The sequence below is a fragment of the Myxine glutinosa genome, chromosome 10 (genome assembly GCF_964187855.1).
Source record: "Myxine glutinosa chromosome 10, kmMyxGlut1.1, whole genome shotgun sequence".
NCBI classification, from domain to species: domain Eukaryota; kingdom Metazoa; phylum Chordata; class Myxini; order Myxiniformes; family Myxinidae; genus Myxine; species Myxine glutinosa.
In genome coordinates, this window is record NC_136270.1 from 135,061,167 (window position 1) to 135,087,436 (window position 26,270).

The following is a 26,270-nucleotide window of genomic DNA, read 5'->3' on the forward strand; positions in this document are numbered from 1 at the left end:
TACACAACATATCTATGTATGTACACAACATATCTATGTATAATATATACACAACATATACAGTGGGGAGAACAAGTATTTGATACACTGCCGATTTTGCAGGTTTTCCCACTTACAAAGCACGTAAAGGTCTGTAATTTTTATCATAGGTACACTTCAACTGTGGAAGACGGAATCTAAAACAAAAATCCTGAAAATCACATTGTATGATTTTTAAGTAATTAATTTGCATTTTATTGCATGAAATAAGTATTTGATCACCTACCAACCAGTAAGAATTCCGGCTCTCACAGACCTGTTAGTTTTTTCTTTAAGAAGCCCTCCCATTCTCCACTCATTACCTGTATTAACTGCACCTGTTTGAACTCGTTATCTGCATAAAAGACGTCTCCAGACCGTCTCCGACCACAAAGACCGCAAAGACCGACCGCAAAGCCGTCTCCAGACCTGTCCACACTCAATCAGACTCCAACCTCTCCACAATGGGCAAGACCAGAGAGCTGTCTAAGGACATCAGGGACAAATTTGTAGACTTGCACAAGGCGGGATGGGCTACAGGACAATAGGCAAGCAGCTTGGTGAGAAGGCAACAACTGTTGGCGCAATTATTAGAAAATGGAAGAAGTTCAAGATGACAGTCAATCTCCCTCGGTCTGGGGCTCCATGCAAGATCTCACCTCGTGGAGCCTCAATGATCATGAGAAAGGTGAGGGATCAGCCCAGAACTACACGGCAGGACCTGGTCAATGACCTGAAGAGAGCTGGGACCACAGTATCAAAGAAAACCATAAGTAACACACTACGCCGTCATGGATTAAAATCCTGCAGCGCACGCAAGGTCCCTCTGCTCAAGCCAGCGCATGTCCAGGCCCGTCTGAAGTTTGCCAATGACCATCTGGATGATCCAGAGGAGGAATGGGAGAAGGTCATGTGGTCTGATGAGACCAAAATAGAGCTTTTTGGTTTAAACTCCACTCGCCGTGTTTGGAGGAAGAAGAAGGATGAGTACAACCCCAAGAACACCATCCCAACCGTGAAGCATGGAGGTGGAAACATCATTCTTTGGGGATGCTTTTCTGCAAAGGGGACAGGACGACTGCACCGTATTGAGGGGAGGATGGATGGGGCCATGTATCGCGAGATCTTGGCCAACAATCTCCTTCCCTCAATAAGAGCATTGAAGATGGGGCGTGGCTGGGTCTTCCAGCATGACAACGACCCGAAACACACAGCCAGGGCAACTAAGGAGTGGCTCCGTACGAAGCATCTCAAGGTCCTGGAGTGGCCTAGCCAGTCTCCAGACCTGAACCCAATAGAAAATCTTTGGAGGGAGCTGAAAGTCTGTGTTGCACAGCGACAGCCCCGAAACCTGAAGGATCTGGTGAAGATCTGTATGGAGGAGTGGGCCAAAATCCCTGCTGCAGTGTGTGCAAACCTGGTTAAGAACTACAGGAAACGTCTGATCTCTGTAATTGCAAACAAAGGTTTCTGTACCAAATATTAAGTTCTGTTTTTCTGATGTATCAAATACTTATTTCATGCAATAAAATGCAAATTAATTACTTAAAAATCATACAATGTGATTTTCAGGATTTTTGTTTTAGATTCCGTCTTCCACAGTTGAAGTGTACCTATGATAAAAATTACAGACCTTGTCGTGCTTTGTAAGTGGGAAAACCTGCAAAATCGGCAGTGTATCAAATACTTGTTCTCCCCACTGTATATGTATATACACAACATATCTATGTATATACACACAACATAACTGAACTGGATAAGCTTTTACCAATCTGAACTGGATAAGCTTTTACCAATATGAACTGGATAAGCTTTTACCAATCTGAACTGGATACGCTTTTACCAACCTGAACTGGATAAGCTTTTACCAATCTGAACTGAATAAGCTTTTACCAATATGAACTGGATAAGCTTTTACCAATCTGAACTGGATAAGCTTTTACCAACCTGAACTGGATAAGCTTTTACCAATCTGAACTGAATAAGCTTTTACCAATATGAACTGGATAAGCTTTTACCAATATGAACTGGATAAGCTTTTACCAATCTGAACTGGATAAGCTTTTACCAATCTGAACTGGATAAGCTTTTACCAATATGAACTGGATAAGCTTTTACCAACCTGAACTGGATAAGCTTTTACCAATCTGAACTGGATAAGCTTTTACCAATATGAACTGAATAAGCTTTTACCAATATGAACTGGATAAGCTTTTACCAATCTGAACTGGATAAGCTTTTACCAATATGAACTGGATAAGCTTTTACCAATCTGAACTGGATAAGCTTTTACCAATCTGAACTGGATAAGCTTTTACCAATCTGAACTGGATAAGCTTTTACCAATATGAACTGGATAAGCTTTTACCAATATGAACTGGATAAGCTTTTACCAATCTGAACTGGATAAGCTTTTACCAATCTGAACTGGATAAGCTTTTACCAATCTGAACTGGATAAGCTTTTACCAATCTGAACTGGATAAGCTTTTACCAATCTGAACTGGATAAGCTTTTACCAATATGAACTGGATAAGCTTTTACCAATCTGAACTGGATAAGCTTTTACCAATCTGAACTGAATAAGCTTTTACCAATATGAACTGGATAAGCTTTTACCAATCTGAACTGGATAAGCTTTTACCAATCTGAACTGGATAAGCTTTTACCAACCTGAACTGGATAAGCTTTTACCAATCTGAACTGGATAAGCTTTTACCAATATGAACTGGATAAGCTTTTACCAATCTGAACTGGATAAGCTTTTACCAATATGAACTGGATAAGCTTTTACCAACCTGAACTGGATAAGCTTTTACCAATCTGAACTGGATAAGCTTTTACCAATATGAACTGAATAAGCTTTTACCAATATGAACTGAATAAGCTTTTACCAACCTGAACTGGATAAGCTTTTACCAATCTGAACTGGATAAGCTTTTACCAACCTGAACTGGATAAGCTTTTACCAATCTGAACTGGATAAGCTTTTACCAATCTGAACTGGATAAGCTTTTACCAACCTGAACTGGATAAGCTTTTACCAATCTGAACTGGATAAGCTTTTACCAATCTGAACTGGATAAGCTTTTACCAACCTGAACTGAATAAGCTTTTACCAACCTGAACTGAATAAGCTTTTACCAATCTGAACTGGATAAGCTTTTACCAACCTGAACTGGATAAGCTTTTACCAATCTGAACTGGATAAGCTTTTACCAATCTGAACTGGATAAGCTTTTACCAATATGAACTGAATAAGCTTTTACCAACCTGAACTGGATAAGCTTTTACCAATCTGAACTGGATAAGCTTTTACCAACCTGAACTGGATAAGCTTTTACCAATATGAACTGGATAAGCTTTTACCAATCTGAACTGAATAAGCTTTTACCAATATGAACTGGATAAGCTTTTACCAATATGAACTGAATAAGCTTTTACCAATATGAACTGAATAAGCTTTTACCAATATGAACTGGATAAGCTTTTACCAATCTGAACTGGATAAGCTTTTACCAATATGAACTGGATAAGCTTTTACCAATCTGAACTGGATAAGCTTTTACCAACCTGAACTGGATAAGCTTTTACCAATCTGAACTGGATAAGCTTTTACCAATCTGAACTGAATAAGCTTTTACCAATCTAAACTGGATAAGCTTTTACCAATATGAACTGGATAAGCTTTTACCAATATGAACTGGATAAGCTTTTACCAATCTAAACTGAATAAGCTTTTACCAATATGAACTGGATAAGCTTTTACCAATATGAACTGGATAAGCTTTTACCAATCTAAACTGAATAAGCTTTTACCAATATGAACTGGATAAGCTTTTACCAATCTGAACTGGATAAGCTTTTACCAATATGAACTGGATAAGCTTTTACCAATCTGAACTGGATAAGCTTTTACCAATCTAAACTGGATAAGCTTTTACCAATATGAACTGGATAAGCTTTTACCAATATGAACTGGATAAGCTTTTACCAATCTAAACTGAATAAGCTTTTACCAATATGAACTGGATAAGCTTTTACCAACCTGAACTGAATAAGCTTTTACCAATATGAACTGGATAAGCTTTTACCAACCTGAACTGAATAAGCTTTTACCAATATGAACTGGATAAGCTTTTACCAACCTGAACTGAATAAGCTTTTACCAATATGAACTGGATAAGCTTTTACCAATCTGAACTGAATAAGCTTTTACCAATCTGAACTGAATAAGCTTTTACCAATATGAACTGAATAAGCTTTTACCAATATGAACTGAATAAGCTTTTACCAACCTGAACTGAATAAGCTTTTACCAACCTGAACTGAATAAGCTTTTACCAATATGAACTGAATAAGCTTTTACCAACCTGAACTGAATAAGCTTTTACCAATATGAACTGAATAAGCTTTTACCAATATGAACTGAATAAGCTTTTACCAACCTGAACTGAATAAGCTTTTACCAATATGAACTGAATAAGCTTTTACCAATATGAACTGAATAAGCTTTTACCAACCTGAACTGAATAAGCTTTTACCAACCTGAACTGAATAAGCTTTTACCAATATGAACTGAATAAGCTTTTACCAATATGAACTGAATAAGCTTTTACCAACCTGAACTGAATAAGCTTTTACCAATATGAACTGGATAAGCTTTTACCAATATGAACTGAATAAGCTTTTACCAATCTGAACTGAATAAGCTTTTACCAATATGAACTGGATAAGCTTTTACCAATATGAACTGAATAAGCTTTTACCAATATGAACTGAATAAGCTTTTACCAACCTGAACTGAATAAGCTTTTACCAACCTGAACTGAATAAGCTTTTACCAATATGAACTGAATAAGCTTTTACCAATATGAACTGAATAAGCTTTTACCAATATGAACTGAATAAGCTTTTACCAATATGAACTGAATAAGCTTTTACCAATATGAACTGGATAAGCTTTTACCAATATGAACTGGATAAGCTTTTACCAATATGAACTGAATAAGCTTTTACCAATATGAACTGAATAAGCTTTTACCAACCTGAACTGAATAAGCTTTTACCAATATGAACTGAATAAGCTTTTACCAATATGAACTGAATAAGCTTTTACCAACCTGAACTGAATAAGCTTTTACCAATATGAACTGAATAAGCTTTTACCAACCTGAACTGAATAAGCTTTTACCAACCTGAACTGAATAAGCTTTTACCAATATGAACTGAATAAGCTTTTACCAACCTGAACTGAATAAGCTTTTACCAACCTGAACTGAATAAGCTTTTACCAATATGAACTGAATAAGCTTTTACCAATATGAACTGAATAAGCTTTTACCAATATGAACTGAATAAGCTTTTACCAACCTGAACTGAATAAGCTTTTACCAATATGAACTGAATAAGCTTTTACCAATCTGAACTGAATAAGCTTTTACCAACCTGAACTGAATAAGCTTTTACCAATATGAACTGAATAAGCTTTTACCAATATGAACTGAATAAGCTTTTACCAATATGAACTGAATAAGCTTTTACCAACCTGAACTGAATAAGCTTTTACCAATATGAACTGAATAAGCTTTTACCAATATGAACTGAATAAGCTTTTACCAATATGAACTGAATAAGCTTTTACCAACCTGAACTGAATAAGCTTTTACCAATATGAACTGAATAAGCTTTTACCAATATGAACTGAATAAGCTTTTACCAACCTGAACTGAATAAGCTTTTACCAATATGAACTGAATAAGCTTTTACCAATATGAACTGAATAAGCTTTTACCAATATGAACTGAATAAGCTTTTACCAACCTGAACTGGATAAGCTTTTACCAATATGACCTGAATAAGCTTTTACCAACCTGAACTGAATAAGCTTTTACCAATATGAACTGAATAAGCTTTTACCAACCTGAACTGAATAAGCTTTTACCAATATGAACTGAATAAGCTTTTACCAACCTGAACTGAATAAGCTTTTACCAATATGAACTGAATAAGCTTTTACCAACCTGAACTGAATAAGCTTTTACCAATATGAACTGAATAAGCTTTTACCAACCTGAACTGAATAAGCTTTTACCAACCTGAACTGAATAAGCTTTTACCAATATGAACTGAATAAGCTTTTACCAACCTGAACTGAATAAGCTTTTACCAATATGAACTGAATAAGCTTTTACCAATCTGAACTGAATAAGCTTTTACCAACCTGAACTGAATAAGCTTTTACCAATATGAACTGAATAAGCTTTTACCAACCTGAACTGAATAAGCTTTTACCAATATGAACTGGATAAGCTTTTACCAACCTGAACTGGATAAGCTTTTACCAACCTGAACTGGATAAGCTTTTACCAATCTGAACTGAATAAGCTTTTACCAACCTGAACTGAATAAGCTTTTACCAATATGAACTGAATAAGCTTTTACCAACCTGAACTGAATAAGCTTTTACCAACCTGAACTGAATAAGCTTTTACCAATATGAACTGAATAAGCTTTTACCAACCTGAACTGAATAAGCTTTTACCAATATGAACTGAATAAGCTTTTACCAATATGAACTGAATAAGCTTTTACCAACCTGAACTGAATAAGCTTTTACCAATATGAACTGAATAAGCTTTTACCAATCTGAACTGAATAAGCTTTTACCAACCTGAACTGAATAAGCTTTTACCAATATGAACTGAATAAGCTTTTACCAACCTGAACTGAATAAGCTTTTACCAATATGAACTGGATAAGCTTTTACCAATCTGAACTGAATAAGCTTTTACCAATCTGAACTGAATAAGCTTTTACCAATATGAACTGGATAAGCTTTTACCAATCTGAACTGAATAAGCTTTTACCAATATGAACTGGATAAGCTTTTACCAACCTGAACTGAATAAGCTTTTACCAACCTGAACTGAATAAGCTTTTACCAATATGAACTGGATAAGCTTTTACCAACCTGAACTGAATAAGCTTTTACCAATATGAACTGAATAAGCTTTTACCAACCTGAACTGAATAAGCTTTTACCAACCTGAACTGAATAAGCTTTTACCAATATGAACTGAATAAGCTTTTACCAACCTGAACTGAATAAGCTTTTACCAATATGAACTGAATAAGCTTTTACCAATCTGAACTGAATAAGCTTTTACCAACCTGAACTGAATAAGCTTTTACCAATATGAACTGAATAAGCTTTTACCAACCTGAACTGAATAAGCTTTTACCAATATGAACTGGATAAGCTTTTACCAACCTGAACTGGATAAGCTTTTACCAACCTGAACTGGATAAGCTTTTACCAATCTGAACTGAATAAGCTTTTACCAACCTGAACTGAATAAGCTTTTACCAATATGAACTGAATAAGCTTTTACCAACCTGAACTGAATAAGCTTTTACCAACCTGAACTGAATAAGCTTTTACCAATATGAACTGAATAAGCTTTTACCAACCTGAACTGAATAAGCTTTTACCAATATGAACTGAATAAGCTTTTACCAATATGAACTGAATAAGCTTTTACCAACCTGAACTGAATAAGCTTTTACCAATATGAACTGAATAAGCTTTTACCAATCTGAACTGAATAAGCTTTTACCAACCTGAACTGAATAAGCTTTTACCAATATGAACTGAATAAGCTTTTACCAACCTGAACTGAATAAGCTTTTACCAATATGAACTGGATAAGCTTTTACCAATCTGAACTGAATAAGCTTTTACCAATCTGAACTGAATAAGCTTTTACCAATATGAACTGGATAAGCTTTTACCAATCTGAACTGAATAAGCTTTTACCAATATGAACTGGATAAGCTTTTACCAACCTGAACTGAATAAGCTTTTACCAACCTGAACTGAATAAGCTTTTACCAATATGAACTGGATAAGCTTTTACCAACCTGAACTGAATAAGCTTTTACCAATATGAACTGGATAAGCTTTTACCAATCTGAACTGGATAAGCTTTTACCAACCTGAACTGAATAAGCTTTTACCAATATGAACTGGATAAGCTTTTACCAATATGAACTGAATAAGCTTTTACCAATCTGAACTGGATAAGCTTTTACCAATCTGAACTGGATAAGCTTTTACCAATCTGAACTGGATAAGCTTTTACCAATCTGAACTGGATAAGCTTTTACCAATCTGAACTGGATAAGCTTTTACCAATCTGAACTGGATAAGCTTTTACCAATATGAACTGAATAAGCTTTTACCAACCTGAACTGGATAAGCTTTTACCAACCTCAACTGAATAAGCTTTTACCAATCTGAACTGGATAAGCTTTTACCAATCTGAACTGAATAAGCTTTTACCAATATGAACTGGATAAGCTTTTACCAATATGAACTGGATAAGCTTTTACCAATATGAACTGGATAAGCTTTTACCAATCTGAACTGGATAAGCTTTTACCAATATGAACTGGATAAGCTTTTACCAATATGAACTGGATAAGCTTTTACCAATATGAACTGAATAAGCTTTTACCAACCTGAACTGAATAAGCTTTTACCAACCTGAACTGGATAAGCTTTTACCAATCTGAACTGGATAAGCTTTTACCAATATGAACTGGATAAGCTTTTACCAATCTGAACTGGATAAGCTTTTACCAACCTGAACTGGATAAGCTTTTACCAACCTGAACTGGATAAGCTTTTACCAACCTGAACTGGATAAGCTTTTACCAACCTGAACTGGATAAGCTTTTACCAACCTGAACTGGATAAGCTTTTACCAACCTGAACTGGATAAGCTTTTACCAATATGAACTGGATAAGCTTTTACCAATATAAACTGGATAAGCTTTTACCAATCTGAACTGGATAAGCTTTTACCAACCTGAACTGGATAAGCTTTTACCAACCTGAACTGAATAAGCTTTTACCAACCTGAACTGGATAAGCTTTTACCAATCTGAACTGGATAAGCTTTTACCAATATGAACTGGATAAGCTTTTACCAATCTGAACTGGATAAGCTTTTACCAATATGAACTGGATAAGCTTTTACCAATCTGAACTGGATAAGCTTTTACCAACCTGAACTGGATAAGCTTTTACCAACCTGAACTGGATAAGCTTTTACCAACCTGAACTGGATAAGCTTTTACCAACCTGAACTGAATAAGCTTTTACCAACCTGAACTGGATAAGCTTTTACCAATCTGAACTGGATAAGCTTTTACCAATATGAACTGGATAAGCTTTTACCAATCTGAACTGGATAAGCTTTTACCAATATGAACTGGATAAGCTTTTACCAATCTGAACTGGATAAGCTTTTACCAACCTGAACTGGATAAGCTTTTACCAACCTGAACTGGATAAGCTTTTACCAACCTGAACTGGATAAGCTTTTACCAACCTGAACTGGATAAGCTTTTACCAACCTGAACTGGATAAGCTTTTACCAACCTGAACTGGATAAGCTTTTACCAACCTGAACTGGATAAGCTTTTACCAACCTGAACTGGATAAGCTTTTACCAATATGAACTGGATAAGCTTTTACCAATATAAACTGGATAAGCTTTTACCAATCTGAACTGAATAAGCTTTTACCAATATGAACTGGATAAGCTTTTACCAATATAAACTGGATAAGCTTTTACCAATCTGAACTGAATAAGCTTTTACCAATCTGAACTGAATAAGCTTTTACCAATCTGAACTGCATAAGCTTTTACCAATCTGAACTGCATAAGCTTTTACCAATCTGAACTGGATAAGCTTTTACCAATCTGAACTGAATAAGCTTTTACCAATCTGAACTGAATAAGATTTTACCAATATGAACTGAATAAGCTTTTACCAACCTGAACTGGATAAGCTTTTACCAATCTGAACTGCATAAGCTTTTACCAATCTGAACTGAATAAGCTTTTACCAACCTGAACTGAATAAGCTTTTACCAATCTGAACTGAATAAGCTTTTACCAACCTGAACTGAATAAGCTTTTACCAACCTGAACTGAATAAGCTTTTACCAACCTGAACTGAATAAGCTTTTACCAACCTGAACTGAATAAGCTTTTACCAATCTGAACTGCATAAGCTTTTACCAATCTGAACTGAATAAGCTTTTACCAACCTGAACTGAATAAGCTTTTACCAACCTGAACTGAATAAGCTTTTACCAATCTGAACTGCATAAGCTTTTACCAATCTGAACTGAATAAGCTTTTACCAATATGAACTGGATAAGCTTTTACCAATCTGAACTGAATAAGCTTTTACCAATCTGAACTGAATAAGCTTTTACCAACCTGAACTGAATAAGCTTTTACCAATATGAACTGGATAAGCTTTTACCAACCTGAACTGAATAAGCTTTTACCAACCTGAACTGAATAAGCTTTTACCAATATGAACTGGATAAGCTTTTACCAACCTGAACTGAATAAGCTTTTACCAATCTGAACTGAATAAGCTTTTACCAATCTGAACTGAATAAGCTTTTACCAATATGAACTGAATAAGCTTTTACCAATCTCAACTGAATAAGCTTTTACCAACCTGAACTGAATAAGCTTTTACCAGCCTGAACTGAATAAGCTTTTACCAATCTGAACTGAATAAGCTTTTACCAATATGAACTGAATAAGCTTTTACCAACCTGAACTGAATAAGCTTTTACCAATCTGAACTGAATAAGCTTTTACCAATCTGAACTGAATAAGCTTTTACCAATCTGAACTGAATAAGCTTTTACCAATCTGAACTGAATAAGCTTTTACCAATCTGAACTGGATAAGCTTTTACCAATCTGAACTGAATAAGCTTTTACCAATATGAACTGGATAAGCTTTTACCAATCTGAACTGAATAAGCTTTTACCAATCTGAACTGAATAAGCTTTTACCAATATGAACTGGATAAGCTTTTACCAATCTGAACTGAATAAGCTTTTACCAATCTGAACTGAATAAGCTTTTACCAATCTGAACTGAATAAGCTTTTACCAATCTGAACTGGATAAGCTTTTACCAATCTGAACTGAATAAGCTTTTACCAATATGAACTGGATAAGCTTTTACCAATCTGAACTGAATAAGCTTTTACCAATATGAACTGAATAAGCTTTTACCAATATGAACTGGATAAGCTTTTACCAATCTGAACTGGATAAGCTTTTACCAATCTGAACTGAATAAGCTTTTACCAATATGAACTGAATAAGCTTTTACCAATATGAACTGGATAAGCTTTTACCAATATGAACTGGATAAGCTTTTACCAACCCGAACTGAATAAGCTTTTACCAACCTGAACTGGATAAGCTTTTACCAATCTGAACTGGATAAGCTTTTACCAATATGAACTGAATAAGCTTTTACCAATATGAACTGGATAAGCTTTTACCAATATGAACTGGATAAGCTTTTACCAATCTGAACTGGATAAGCTTTTACCAATATGAACTGGATAAGCTTTTACCAATATGAACTGGATAAGCTTTTACCAATATGAACTGGATAAGCTTTTACCAACCTGAACTGGATAAGCTTTTACCAACCTGAACTGGATAAGCTTTTACCAATCTGAACTGGATAAGCTTTTACCAATATGAACTGAATAAGCTTTTACCAATATGAACTGGATAAGCTTTTACCAATATGAACTGAATAAGCTTTTACCAACCCGAACTGAATAAGCTTTTACCAACCTGAACTGGATAAGCTTTTACCAATCTGAACTGGATAAGCTTTTACCAATATGAACTGAATAAGCTTTTACCAATATGAACTGGATAAGCTTTTACCAATATGAACTGGATAAGCTTTTACCAATCTGAACTGGATAAGCTTTTACCAATATGAACTGGATAAGCTTTTACCAATATGAACTGGATAAGCTTTTACCAATATGAACTGGATAAGCTTTTACCAACCTGAACTGGATAAGCTTTTACCAACCTGAACTGGATAAGCTTTTACCAATCTGAACTGGATAAGCTTTTACCAATATGAACTGAATAAGCTTTTACCAATATGAACTGGATAAGCTTTTACCAATATGAACTGGATAAGCTTTTACCAATCTGAACTGAATAAGCTTTTACCAACCTGAACTGGATAAGCTTTTACCAACCTGAACTGAATAAGCTTTTACCAACCTGAACTGAATAAGCTTTTACCAATATGAACTGGATAAGCTTTTACCAATCTGAACTGAATAAGCTTTTACCAATATGAACTGAATAAGCTTTTACCAATCTGAACTGAATAAGCTTTTACCAATATGAACTGGATAAGCTTTTACCAATCTGAACTGAATAAGCTTTTACCAATATGAACTGGATAAGCTTTTACCAATATGAACTGAATAAGCTTTTACCAATCTGAACTGAATAAGCTTTTACCAATCTGAACTGAATAAGCTTTTACCAATATGAACTGGATAAGCTTTTACCAATATGAACTGGATAAGCTTTTACCAACCTGAACTGAATAAGCTTTTACCAACCTGAACTGGATAAGCTTTTACCAACCTGAACTGAATAAGCTTTTACCAATCTGAACTGGATAAGCTTTTACCAATCTGAACTGGATAAGCTTTTACCAATCTGAACTGAATAAGCTTTTACCAATCTGAACTGGATAAGCTTTTACCAATCTGAACTGGATAAGCTTTTACCAATATGAACTGGATAAGCTTTTACCAATCTGAACTGAATAAGCTTTTACCAATCTGAACTGGATAAGCTTTTACCAATCTGAACTGAATAAGCTTTTACCAATCTGAACTGGATAAGCTTTTACCAATCTGAACTGGATAAGCTTTTACCAATATGAACTGAATAAGCTTTTACCAACCTGAACTGAATAAGCTTTTACCAACCTGAACTGAATAAGCTTTTACCAACCTGAACTGAATAAGCTTTTACCAATCTGAACTGGATAAGCTTTTACCAATCTGAACTGAATAAGCTTTTACCAATCTGAACTGGATAAGCTTTTACCAATCTGAACTGAATAAGCTTTTACCAATCTGAACTGGATAAGCTTTTACCAATATGAACTGAATAAGCTTTTACCAATATGAACTGAATAAGCTTTTACCAATCTGAACTGAATAAGCTTTTACCAATATGAACTGAATAAGATTTTACCAATCTGAACTGAATAAGCTTTTACCAATCTGAACTGAATAAGCTTTTACCAATATGAACTGAATAAGCTTTTACCAATATGAACTGAATAAGCTTTTACCAATATGAACTGAATAAGCTTTTACCAATATGAACTGAATAAGCTTTTACCAATCTGAACTGAATAAGCTTTTACCAATATGAACTGAATAAGATTTTACCAATATGAACTGAATAAGCTTTTACCAATATGAACTGAATAAGCTTTTACCAATATGAACTGAATAAGCTTTTACCAATATGAACTGAATAAGCTTTTACCAATCTGAACTGAATAAGCTTTTACCAATATGAACTGAATAAGCTTTTACCAATATGAACTGAATAAGATTTTACCAATCTGAACTGGATAAGCTTTTACCAATCTGAACTGGATAAGCTTTTACCAATATGAACTGGATAAGCTTTTACCAATCTGAACTGAATAAGCTTTTACCAATCTGAACTGGATAAGCTTTTACCAATCTGAACTGAATAAGCTTTTACCAATCTGAACTGGATAAGCTTTTACCAATCTGAACTGGATAAGCTTTTACCAATATGAACTGAATAAGCTTTTACCAACCTGAACTGAATAAGCTTTTACCAACCTGAACTGAATAAGCTTTTACCAACCTGAACTGAATAAGCTTTTACCAATCTGAACTGGATAAGCTTTTACCAATCTGAACTGAATAAGCTTTTACCAATCTGAACTGGATAAGCTTTTACCAATCTGAACTGAATAAGCTTTTACCAATCTGAACTGAATAAGCTTTTACCAATCTGAACTGGATAAGCTTTTACCAATATGAACTGGATAAGCTTTTACCAATATGAACTGAATAAGCTTTTACCAATATGAACTGGATAAGCTTTTACCAATCTGAACTGGATAAGCTTTTACCAATATGAACTGGATAAGCTTTTACCAATCTGAACTGGATAAGCTTTTACCAACCTGAACTGAATAAGCTTTTACCAATATGAACTGGATAAGCTTTTACCAATCTGAACTGGATAAGCTTTTACCAATCTGAACTGGATAAGCTTTTACCAATCTGAACTGGATAAGCTTTTACCAACCTGAACTGAATAAGCTTTTACCAATATGAACTGAATAAGCTTTTACCAATATGAACTGGATAAGCTTTTACCAATATGAACTGAATAAGCTTTTACCAATATGAACTGAATAAGCTTTTACCAATATGAACTGAATAAGCTTTTACCAATATGAACTGAATAAGCTTTTACCAATATGAACTGAATAAGCTTTTACCAATATGAACTGGATAAGCTTTTACCAATCTGAACTGGATAAGCTTTTACCAACCCGAACTGGATAAGCTTTTACCAATATGAACTGAATAAGCTTTTACCAACCCGAACTGGATAAGCTTTTACCAATATGAACTGAATAAGCTTTTACCAATATGAACTGAATAAGCTTTTACCAATATGAACTGAATAAGCTTTTACCAATATGAACTGAATAAGCTTTTACCAATATGAACTGAATAAGCTTTTACCAATATGAACTGGATAAGCTTTTACCAATATGAACTGGATAAGCTTTTACCAATATGAACTGAATAAGCTTTTACCAATCTGAACTGGATAAGCTTTTACCAATATGAACTGGATAAGCTTTTACCAATATGAACTGAATAAGCTTTTACCAATATGAACTGGATAAGCTTTTACCAATCTGAACTGGATAAGCTTTTACCAACCTGAACTGAATAAGCTTTTACCAATATGAACTGAATAAGCTTTTACCAATATGAACTGGATAAGCTTTTACCAATATGAACTGGATAAGCTTTTACCAACCTGAACTGAATAAGCTTTTACCAATATGAACTGGATAAGCTTTTACCAATATGAACTGAATAAGCTTTTACCAATCTGAACTGAATAAGCTTTTACCAATATGAACTGGATAAGCTTTTACCAATCTGAACTGGATAAGCTTTTACCAACCTGAACTGAATAAGCTTTTACCAATATGAACTGAATAAGCTTTTACCAATATGAACTGGATAAGCTTTTACCAATATGAACTGGATAAGCTTTTACCAACCTGAACTGAATAAGCTTTTACCAATATGAACTGGATAAGCTTTTACCAATATGAACTGAATAAGCTTTTACCAATCTGAACTGAATAAGCTTTTACCAATATGAACTGAATAAGCTTTTACCAATATGAACTGGATAAGCTTTTACCAATATGAACTGAATAAGCTTTTACCAATATGAACTGGATAAGCTTTTACCAATATGAACTGAATAAGCTTTTACCAATATGAACTGAATAAGCTTTTACCAATATGAACTGAATAAGCTTTTACCAATATGAACTGAATAAGCTTTTACCAATATGAACTGGATAAGCTTTTACCAATCTGAACTGGATAAGCTTTTACCAATATGACCTGAATAAGCTTTTACCAACCTGAACTGGATAAGCTTTTACCAATATGAACTGAATAAGCTTTTACCAATCTGAACTGGATAAGCTTTTACCAATCTGAACTGGATAAGCTTTTACCAACCTGAACTGGATAAGCTTTTACCAACCTGAACTGGATAAGCTTTTACCAACCTGAACTGGATAAGCTTTTACCAATATGAACTGAATAAGCTTTTACCAATATGAACTGGATAAGCTTTTACCAATCTGAACTGGATAAGCTTTTACCAACCTGAACTGGATAAGCTTTTACCAATCTGAACTGAATAAGCTTTTACCAATATGAACTGGATAAGCTTTTACCAATATGAACTGAATAAGCTTTTACCAATATGAACTGGATAAGCTTTTACCAATCTGAACTGAATAAGCTTTTACCAATATGAACTGGATAAGCTTTTACCAATATGAACTGAATAAGCTTTTACCAATATGAACTGGATAAGCTTTTACCAATATGAACTGAATAAGCTTTTACCAATATGAACTGATAAGCTTTTACCAATCTGAACTGATAAGCTTTTACCAATATGAACTGAATAAGCTTTTACCAATATGAACTGGATAAGCTTTTACCAATCTGAACTGGATAAGCTTTTACCAATATGAACTGGATAAGCTTTTACCAACCTGAACTGGATAAGCTTTTACCAATCTGAACTGAATAAGCTTTTACCAATATGAACTGAATAAGCTTTTACCAATCTGAACTGGATAAGCTTTTACCAACCTGAACTGGATAAGCTTTTACCAATCTGAACTGGATAAGCTTTTACCAATCTGAACTGGATAAGCTTTTACCAATATGAACTGAATAAGCTTTTACCAATATGAACTGGATAAGCTTTTACCAATCTGAACTGGATAAGCTTTTACCAATCTGAACTGGATAAGCTTTTACCAATCTGAACTGAATAAGCTTTTACCAATATGAACTGATAAGCTTTTACCAATATGAACTGAATAAGCTTTTACCAATATGAACTGGATAAGCTTTTACCACCTGAACTGGATAAGCTTTTACCAATCTGAACTGGATAAGCTTTTACCAATCTGAACTGATAAGCTTTTACCAATATGAACTGGATAAGCTTTTACCAATATGAACTGAATAAGCTTTTACCAATCTGAACTGGATAAGCTTTTACCAACCTGAACTGGATAAGCTTTTACCAATCTGAACTGGATAAGCTTTTACCAATCTGAACTGGATAAGCTTTTACCAATCTGAACTGGATAAGCTTTTACCAATATGAACTGGATAAGCTTTTACCAATATGAACTGGATAAGCTTTTACCAATCTGAACTGAATAAGCTTTTACCAATCTGAACTGAATAAGCTTTTACCAATATGAACTGGATAAGCTTTTACCAATCTGAACTGGATAAGCTTTTACCAATCTGAACTGGATAAGCTTTTACCAATCTGAACTGGATAAGCTTTTACCAATATGAACTGGAATAAGCTTTTACCAATATGAACTGATAAGCTTTTACCAATCTGAACTGAATAAGCTTTTACCAATATGAACTGAATAAGCTTTTACCAATATGAACTGGATAAGCTTTTACCAATCTGAACTGGATAAGCTTTTACCAATATGAACTGATAAGCTTTTACCAATCTGAACTGGAATAAGCTTTTACCAATATGAACTGAATAAGCTTTTACCAATATGAACTGAATAAGCTTTTACCAATATGAACTGGATAAGCTTTTACCAACCTGAACTGGATAAGCTTTTACCAATCTGAACTGGATAAGCTTTTACCAATCTGAACTGGATAAGCTTTTACCAATATGAACTGGATAAGCTTTTACCAATCTGAACTGGATAAGCTTTTACCAATATGAACTGAATAAGCTTTTACCAATCTGAACTGGATAAGCTTTTACCAATCTGAACTGGATAAGCTTTTACCAATATGAACTGGATAAGCTTTTACCAATATGAACTGATAAGCTTTTACCAATATGAACTGAATAAGCTTTTACCAATCTGAACTGGAATAAGCTTTTACCAACCTGAACTGGATAAGCTTTTACCAACCTGAACTGAATAAGCTTTTACCAATATGAACTGGATAAGCTTTTACCAATCTGAACTGGATAAGCTTTTACCAATATGAACTGGATAAGCTTTTACCAACCTGAACTGGATAAGCTTTTACCAACCTGAACTGGATAAGCTTTTACCAATCTGAACTGGATAAGCTTTTACCAATCTGAACTGGATAAGCTTTTACCAATATGAACTGGATAAGCTTTTACCAATCTGAACTGATAGCTTTTACCAATATGAACTGGATAAGCTTTTACCAACTCTGAACTGGATAAGCTTTTACCAATATGAACTGGATAAGCTTTTACCAATCTGAACTGGATAAGCTTTTACCAACCTGAACTGGATAAGCTTTTACCAATCTGAACTGGATAAGCTTTTACCAATATGAACTGGATAAGCTTTTACCAATCTGAACTGGAATAAGCTTTTACCAAACCTGAACTGGATAAGCTTTTACCAATATGAACTGGATAAGCTTTTACCAATCTGAACTGGATAAGCTTTTACCAATCTGAACTGATAAGCTTTTACCAATCTGAACTGGATAAGCTTTTACCAATATGAACTGGATAAGCTTTTACCAATCTGAACTGGATAAGCTTTTACCAATCTGAACTGGATAAGCTTTTACCAATATGAACTGGATAAGCTTTTACCAATCTGAACTGGAATAAGCTTTTACCAATCTGAACTGAATAAGCTTTTACCAATCTGAACTGAATAAGCTTTTACCAATATGAACTGAATAAGCTTTTACCAATATGAACTGATAAGCTTTTACCAACTGAACTGGATAAGCTTTTACCAATCTGAACTGAATAAGCTTTTACCAATATGAACTGGATAAGCTTTTACCAATATGAACTGGATAAGCTTTTACCAACCTGAACTGGATAAGCTTTTACCAATCTGAACTGGATAAGCTTTTACCAATCTGAACTGGAATAAGCTTTTACCAACCTGAACTGATAAGCTTTTACCAATCTGAACTGAATAAGCTTTTACCAATCTGAACTGGATAAGCTTTTACCAATCTGAACTGAATAAGCTTTTACCAATCTGAACTGGATAAGCTTTTACCAATCTGAACTGGATAAGCTTTTACCAATCTGAACTGGATAAGCTTTTACCAATCTGAACTGGATAAGCTTTTACCAATCTGAACTGAATAAGCTTTTACCAATATGAACTGGATAAGCTTTTACCAATCTGAACTGGATAAGCTTTTACCAATATGAACTGAATAAGCTTTTACCAATCTGAACTGAATAAGCTTTTACCAATCTGAACTGGATAAGCTTTTACCAATATGAACTGAATAAGCTTTTACCAATCTGAACTGAATAAGCTTTTACCAATATGAACTGAATAAGCTTTTACCAATCTGAACTGGATAAGCTTTTACCAATATGACTGGATAAGCTTTTACCAATATGAACTGGATAAGCTTTTACCAATCTGAACTGGAATAAGCTTTTACCAATCTGAACTGGATAAGCTTTTACCAATATGAACTGAATAAGCTTTTACCAATATGAACTGAATAAGCTTTTACCAATCTGAACTGGATATGGATAAGCTTTTACCAATATGAACTGGATAAGCTTTTACCAATCTGAACTGGATAAGCTTTTACCAATCTGAACTGGATAAGCTTTTACCAATATGAACTGGATAAGCTTTTACCAATCTGAACTGGATAAGCTTTTACCAATATGAACTGAATAAGCTTTTACCAATCTGAACTGGATAAGCTTTTACCAATATGAACTGAATAAGCTTTTACCAATCTGAACTGGATAAGCTTTTACCAATATGAACTGGATAAGCTTTTACCAATCTGAACTGAATAAGCTTTTACCAATCTGAACTGGATAAGCTTTTACCAACCTGAACTGAATAAGCTTTTACCAATATGAACTGAATAAGCTTTTACCAATCTGAACTGGATAAGCTTTTACCAATATGAACTGGATAAGCTTTTACCAATCTGAACTGGATAAGCTTTTACCAATATGAACTGAATAAGCTTTTACCAATATGAACTGGATAAGCTTTTACCAATCTGAACTGGATAAGCTTTTACCAATCTGAACTGGATAAGCTTTTACCAATCTGAACTGGATAAGCTTTTACCAATATGAACTGGATAAGCTTTTACCAATCTGAACTGGATAAGCTTTTACCAATCTGAACTGGATAAGCTTTTACCAATATGAACTGGATAAGCTTTTACCAATCTGAACTGGATAAGCTTTTACCAATCTGAACTGGATAAGCTTTTACCAATATGAAGTGGATAAGCTTTTACCAATCTGAACTGGATAAGCTTTTACCAATCTGAACTGGATAAGCTTTTACCAATATGAACTGGATAAGCTTTTACCAATCTGAACTGGATAAGCTTTTACCAATCTGAACTGGATAAGCTTTTACCAATCTGAACTGGATAAGCTTTTACCAATCTGAACTGGATAAGCTTTTACCAACCTGAACTGAATAAGCTTTTACCAACCTGAACTGAATAAGCTTTTACCAACCTGAACTGAATAAGCTTTTACCAATATGAACTGAATAAGCTTTTACCAACCTGAACTGAATAAGCTTTTACCAATATGAACTGAATAAGCTTTTACCAATATGAACTGAATAAGCTTTTACCAATCTGAACTGGATAAGCTTTTACCAATCTGAACTGGATAAGCTTTTACCAATCTGAACTGAATAAGCTTTTACCAATCTGAACTGGATAAGCTTTTACCAACCTGAACTGAATAAGCTTTTACCAATATGAACTGAATAAGCTTTTACCAATATGAACTGAATAAGCTTTTACCAATATGAACTGGATAAGCTTTTACCAACCTGAACTGGATAAGCTTTTACCAACCTGAACTGGATAAGCTTTTACCAACCTGAACTGGATAAGCTTTTACCAACCTGAACTGGATAAGCTTTTACCAACCTGAACTGGATAAGCTTTTACCAACCTGAACTGGATAAGCTTTTACCAACCTGAACTGGATAAGCTTTTACCAACCTGAACTGGATAAGCTTTTACCAACCTGAACTGGATAAGCTTTTACCAACCTGAACTGGATAAGCTTTTACCAATCTGAACTGGATAAGCTTTTACCAACCTGAACTGGATAAGCTTTTACCAACCTGAACTGGATAAGCTTTTACCAACCTGATCTGGATAAGCTTTTACCAACCTGAACTGGATAAGCTTTTACCAACCTGAACTGGATAAGCTTTTACCAACCTGAACTGGATAAGCTTTTACCAATCTGAACTGGATAAGCTTTTACCAATCTGAACTGAATAAGCTTTTACCAATCTGAACTGGATAAGCTTTTACCAACCTGAACTGAATAAGCTTTTACCAATATGAACTGAATAAGCTTTTACCAATATGAACTGAATAAGCTTTTACCAATATGAACTGGATAAGCTTTTACCAACCTGAACTGGATAAGCTTTTACCAACCTGAACTGGATAAGCTTTTACCAACCTGAACTGGATAAGCTTTTACCAACCTGAACTGGATAAGCTTTTACCAACCTGAACTGGATAAGCTTTTACCAACCTGAACTGGATAAGCTTTTACCAACCTGAACTGGATAAGCTTTTACCAACCTGAACTGGATAAGCTTTTACCAACCTGATCTGGATAAGCTTTTACCAACCTGAACTGGATAAGCTTTTACCAACCTGAACTGAATAAGCTTTTACCAACCTGAACTGGATAAGCTTTTACCAACCCGAACTGAATAAGCTTTTACCAACCTGAACTGAATAAGCTTTTACCAACCTGAACTGGATAAGCTTTTACCAATCTGAACTGGATAAGCTTTTACCAACCTGAACTGAATAAGCTTTTACCAACCCGAACTGGATAAGCTTTTACCAACCCGAACTGAATAAGCTTTTACCAATCTGAACTGGATAAGCTTTTACCAACCTGAACTGGATAAGCTTTTACCAATCTGAACTGGATAAGCTTTTACCAATATGAACTGGATAAGCTTTTACCAATATGAACTGAATAAGCTTTTACCAATCTGAACTGAATAAGCTTTTACCAATATGAACTGAATAAGCTTTTACCAATATGAACTGAATAAGCTTTTACCAATCTGAACTGGATAAGCTTTTACCAATCTGAACTGGATAAGCTTTTACCAATCTGAACTGAATAAGCTTTTACCAACCTGAACTGAATAAGCTTTTACCAATATGAACTGAATAAGCTTTTACCAATATGAACTGAATAAGCTTTTACCAATATGAACTGGATAAGCTTTTACCAACCTGAACTGGATAAGCTTTTACCAACCTGAACTGGATAAGCTTTTACCAACCTGAACTGGATAAGCTTTTACCAACCTGAACTGGATAAGCTTTTACCAACCTGAACTGGATAAGCTTTTACCAACCTGAACTGGATAAGCTTTTACCAACCTGAACTGGATAAGCTTTTACCAACCTGAACTGGATAAGCTTTTACCAACCTGAACTGGATAAGCTTTTACCAACCTGAACTGGATAAGCTTTTACCAACCTGAACTGGATAAGCTTTTACCAACCTGAACTGGATAAGCTTTTACCAACCTGAACTGGATAAGCTTTTACCAACCTGAACTGGATAAGCTTTTACCAACCTGAACTGGATAAGCTTTTACCAATCTGAACTGGATAAGCTTTTACCAATCTGAACTGGATAAGCTTTTACCAACCTGAACTGAATAAGCTTTTACCAATCTGAACTGAATAAGCTTTTACCAACCTGAACTGAATAAGCTTTTACCAATCTGAACTGGATAAGCTTTTACCAACCTGAACTGGATAAGCTTTTACCAACCTGAACTGGATAAGCTTTTACCAACCTGAACTGGATAAGCTTTTACCAACCTGAACTGGATAAGCTTTTACCAACCTGAACTGGATAAGCTTTTACCAACCTGAACTGGATAAGCTTTTACCAACCTGAACTGGATAAGCTTTTACCAACCTGAACTGAATAAGCTTTTACCAACCTGAACTGGATAAGCTTTTACCAATCTGAACTGGATAAGCTTTTACCAATCTGAACTGGATAAGCTTTTACCAATCTGAACTGAATAAGCTTTTACCAATCTGAACTGAATAAGCTTTTACCAATCTGAACTGAATAAGCTTTTACCAATCTGAACTGAATAAGCTTTTACCAATCTGAACTGGATAAGCTTTTACCAACCCGAACTGAATAAGCTTTTACCAATCTGAACTGGATAAGCTTTTATCAACCTGAACTGAATAAGCTTTTACCAATCTGAACTGGATAAGCTTTTACCAACCTCAACTGAATAAGCTTTTACCAATATGAACTGAATAAGCTTTTACCAATCTGAACTGAATAAGCTTTTACCAACCTGAACTGGATAAGCTTTTACCAACCTCAACTGAATAAGCTTTTACCAATCTAAACTGAATAAGCTTTTACCAATCTGAACTGAATAAGCTTTTACCAATCTGAACTGGATAAGCTTTTATCAACCTGAACTGAATAAGCTTTTACCAATCTGAACTGGATAAGCTTTTACCAACCCGAACTGAATAAGCTTTTACCAATCTGAACTGGATAAGTTTTTACCAACCCGAACTGAATAAGCTTTTACCAATCTGAACTGGATAAGCTTTTACCAACCCGAACTGAATAAGCTTTTACCAATCTGAACTGGATAAGCTTTTACCAACCCGAACTGAATAAGCTTTTACCAATCTGAACTGGATAAGTTTTTACCAACCCGAACTGAATAAGCTTTTACCAATCTGAACTGGATAAGTTTTTACCAACCCGAACTGAATAAGCTTTTACCAATCTGAACTGGATAAGCTTTTACCAACCCGAACTGAATAAGCTTTTACCAATCTGAACTGGATAAGCTTTTACCAACCCGAACTGAATAAGCTTTTACCAATCTGAACTGAATAAGTTTTTACCAATCTGAACTGGATAAGCTTTTACCAATCTGAACTGGATAAGCTTTTACCAACCCGAACTGAATAAGCTTTTACCAATCTGAACTGGATAAGCTTTTACCAACCCGAACTGGATAAGCTTTTACCAATCTGAACTGGATAAGTTTTTATCAACATGAACTGGATAAGCTTTTACCAATATGAACTGGATAAGTTTTTATCAACATGAACTGGATAAGCTTTTACCAACCCGAACTGGATAAGCTTTTACCAATCTGAACTGGATAAGTTTTTATCAACATGAACTGGATAAGCTTTTACCAATCTGAACTGGATAAGCTTTTACCAATCTGAACTGAATAAGCTTTTACCAATCTGAACTGGATAAGTTTTTATCAACATGAACTGGATAAGCTTTTACCAACCCGAACTGGATAAGCTGTTACCAATCTGAACTGGATAAGTTTTTATCAACATGAACTGGATAAGCTTTTACCAATCTGAACTGGATAAGCTTTTACCAATCTGAACTGGATAAGCTTTTACCAATCTGAACTGGATAAGCTTTTATCAACCTGAACTGAATAAGCTTTTACCAATCTGAACTGAATAAGCTTTTACCAACCTGAACTGGATAAGCTTTTACCAACCTCAACTGAATAAGCTTTTACCAATCTGAACTGAATAAGCTTTTACCAATCTAAACTGAATAAGCTTTTACCAATATGAACTGAATAAGCTTTTACCAATCTGAACTGGATAAGCTTTTACCAATCTGAACTGAATAAGCTTTTACCAATCTGAACTGGATAAGCTTTTATCAATCTGAACTGGATAAGCTTTTAAAGTTGCGCCAAATGGCTCGTTTTGTTACCTTGCTTTGTTATCGATCCATCTCACCTTGCACTTTAGTATTATTTTGTGTGAAGTGATTTTGAACTCTTCTGGCGTTGCTTAGCAAGAGCGGAGGCAGAAGGTGCGTCCATGGTTTTAGTATCTCTACACTTATGGGGGGGGGGAAGTATATTATAATCGGGCTCTGTCTGTCCGGCCATCATGCTTTCTCCAAAACGGTTGTGCAGAAATTCACCAGACTTGTTAATTTTGTTTCTGCATGTGCTACTTTATCCATTTTGCTTTGCTTGTGGCCGCAGTAATCGACCCAAAGACCTCGTGTTGAAGAGGATAACGGCACACGTTTCACCTCCGCATTTGGCATTGCATCCTCCACTAGGGATGTTCATGCACACGGTGCCACTGTCATAGTCAGATCGGAACTGCTGAGTGAGGTTTAGCTCGACCGGGGATCAAACCCCAAACCACAGCTCCTATCTGAGCTAGCACGTGGTACACAATGAAGGGCAGGGTGCAGGTGAAACGGACGTGCATTGCCAAACCAGTTGTTAACAAATTTCTTGAATGTTTTCCCGAAGGGTCATCCGTTTCTTGAAAACAACCGGCATATTTGAATGTGAAAATAAATTGCTTTGAGATCTCGAAATATTGTCGTGTGCAGACCTTGGTGGTTGTTGCAGAAGTTAAATAATTGTTGACAGTTGTGCGCAGCATTTTGATCGGGATTGCCTTTGGTTGTTTAACAGGAAGTACTTGAACAGGACGCTCGACCAGCCAGAGTGGACTCCACCACAAAGCGAAGATGCAAATGGAGATTCCGTCTTGGTCCGTCGGTATATGCTCGCGGAGCGTCGTGTGGAGCGTGACCAGTAACACCTCCAGGTTTGATCAAGTCTCATCTTTGGCAATAACATCATGTCAAAAGGACACATTTCCACTGCGCGGCGGTTCGGTGGAAGCTTGCCGTAGGATATAATCTGCATCCGGTGCAACACAGAGTCCATGCAGATTTTGGCAATGTAGTGTAACCTTTTTTGGACGGAGCTTGCTCGCACCTTATGGTAGGTATGAAGGGTGTTCATTGTTGGGTTATTTCTGAAGGTGGTGAAAGTCACTTTGCCTTGATGTGCTCCCTCTTGGAGGCATCCTAACTCAGGAGGTATTGTAGATAAAGGAGGTATTGTAAATCTCAGATAAAGAATGTTAATCCATTCTAATTATGAAACTAAGGGCTTCTTGTTACAACAAAGTTGTTTGAAGATGTTGCCGACGTTTTCGATGTTTATGGACAGGTTGGACTTTACTTTTGCGTGGCAGTTTCTTCTCTTTTTTTATTTTTTTCTCACATTGACACCATATGTCAGCGGGGTGTGTTGCTGTGACTCAAATTCCACGTACTGCTTGTAAGCAACCATGGCCTTCCTTATTTGCATTTATTATAAAAGGCACGTAAAACACGACTGGAATCGCACCAGAAGCCCTCTGACGTGATGACGTGGCACAAAGTCCGACCTGTGGCTCGGTGAACCACCTGGGGTATCTGAGCGCCGTAAAAATTTTGCTATTCACTAATCACTTACCAGCCACAACTGCCCTTCAACCACTTTCCCTCTTCCTCCCCTGTGGCCTTTCATAGTGAACGTTAACGGAACTTCACTGCCAGCCTACCCCGGTACCACGGGACACGAGGGCATGGTATCGACTATTCCCGGGATTTCTCAACGT

At 35.4% G+C, this 26,270-nt stretch overlaps 1 protein-coding gene across 1 annotated transcript in view; it reads left to right on the forward strand.

Moving 5' to 3' along the window:
• The window catches only part of AMFR (autocrine motility factor receptor), a gene marked incomplete at its 5' end in the record, with an annotated part of 94,469 nt that extends 68,479 nt beyond the window's left edge, over positions 1–25,990 (forward strand). The window contains 1 exon segment of the mRNA XM_078786139.1: positions 25,292–25,990. Within this exon segment, the coding sequence (XP_078642265.1) occupies positions 25,292–25,418 (127 nt within the window).
• Positions 25,991–26,270: the final 280 nt, after the last annotated feature.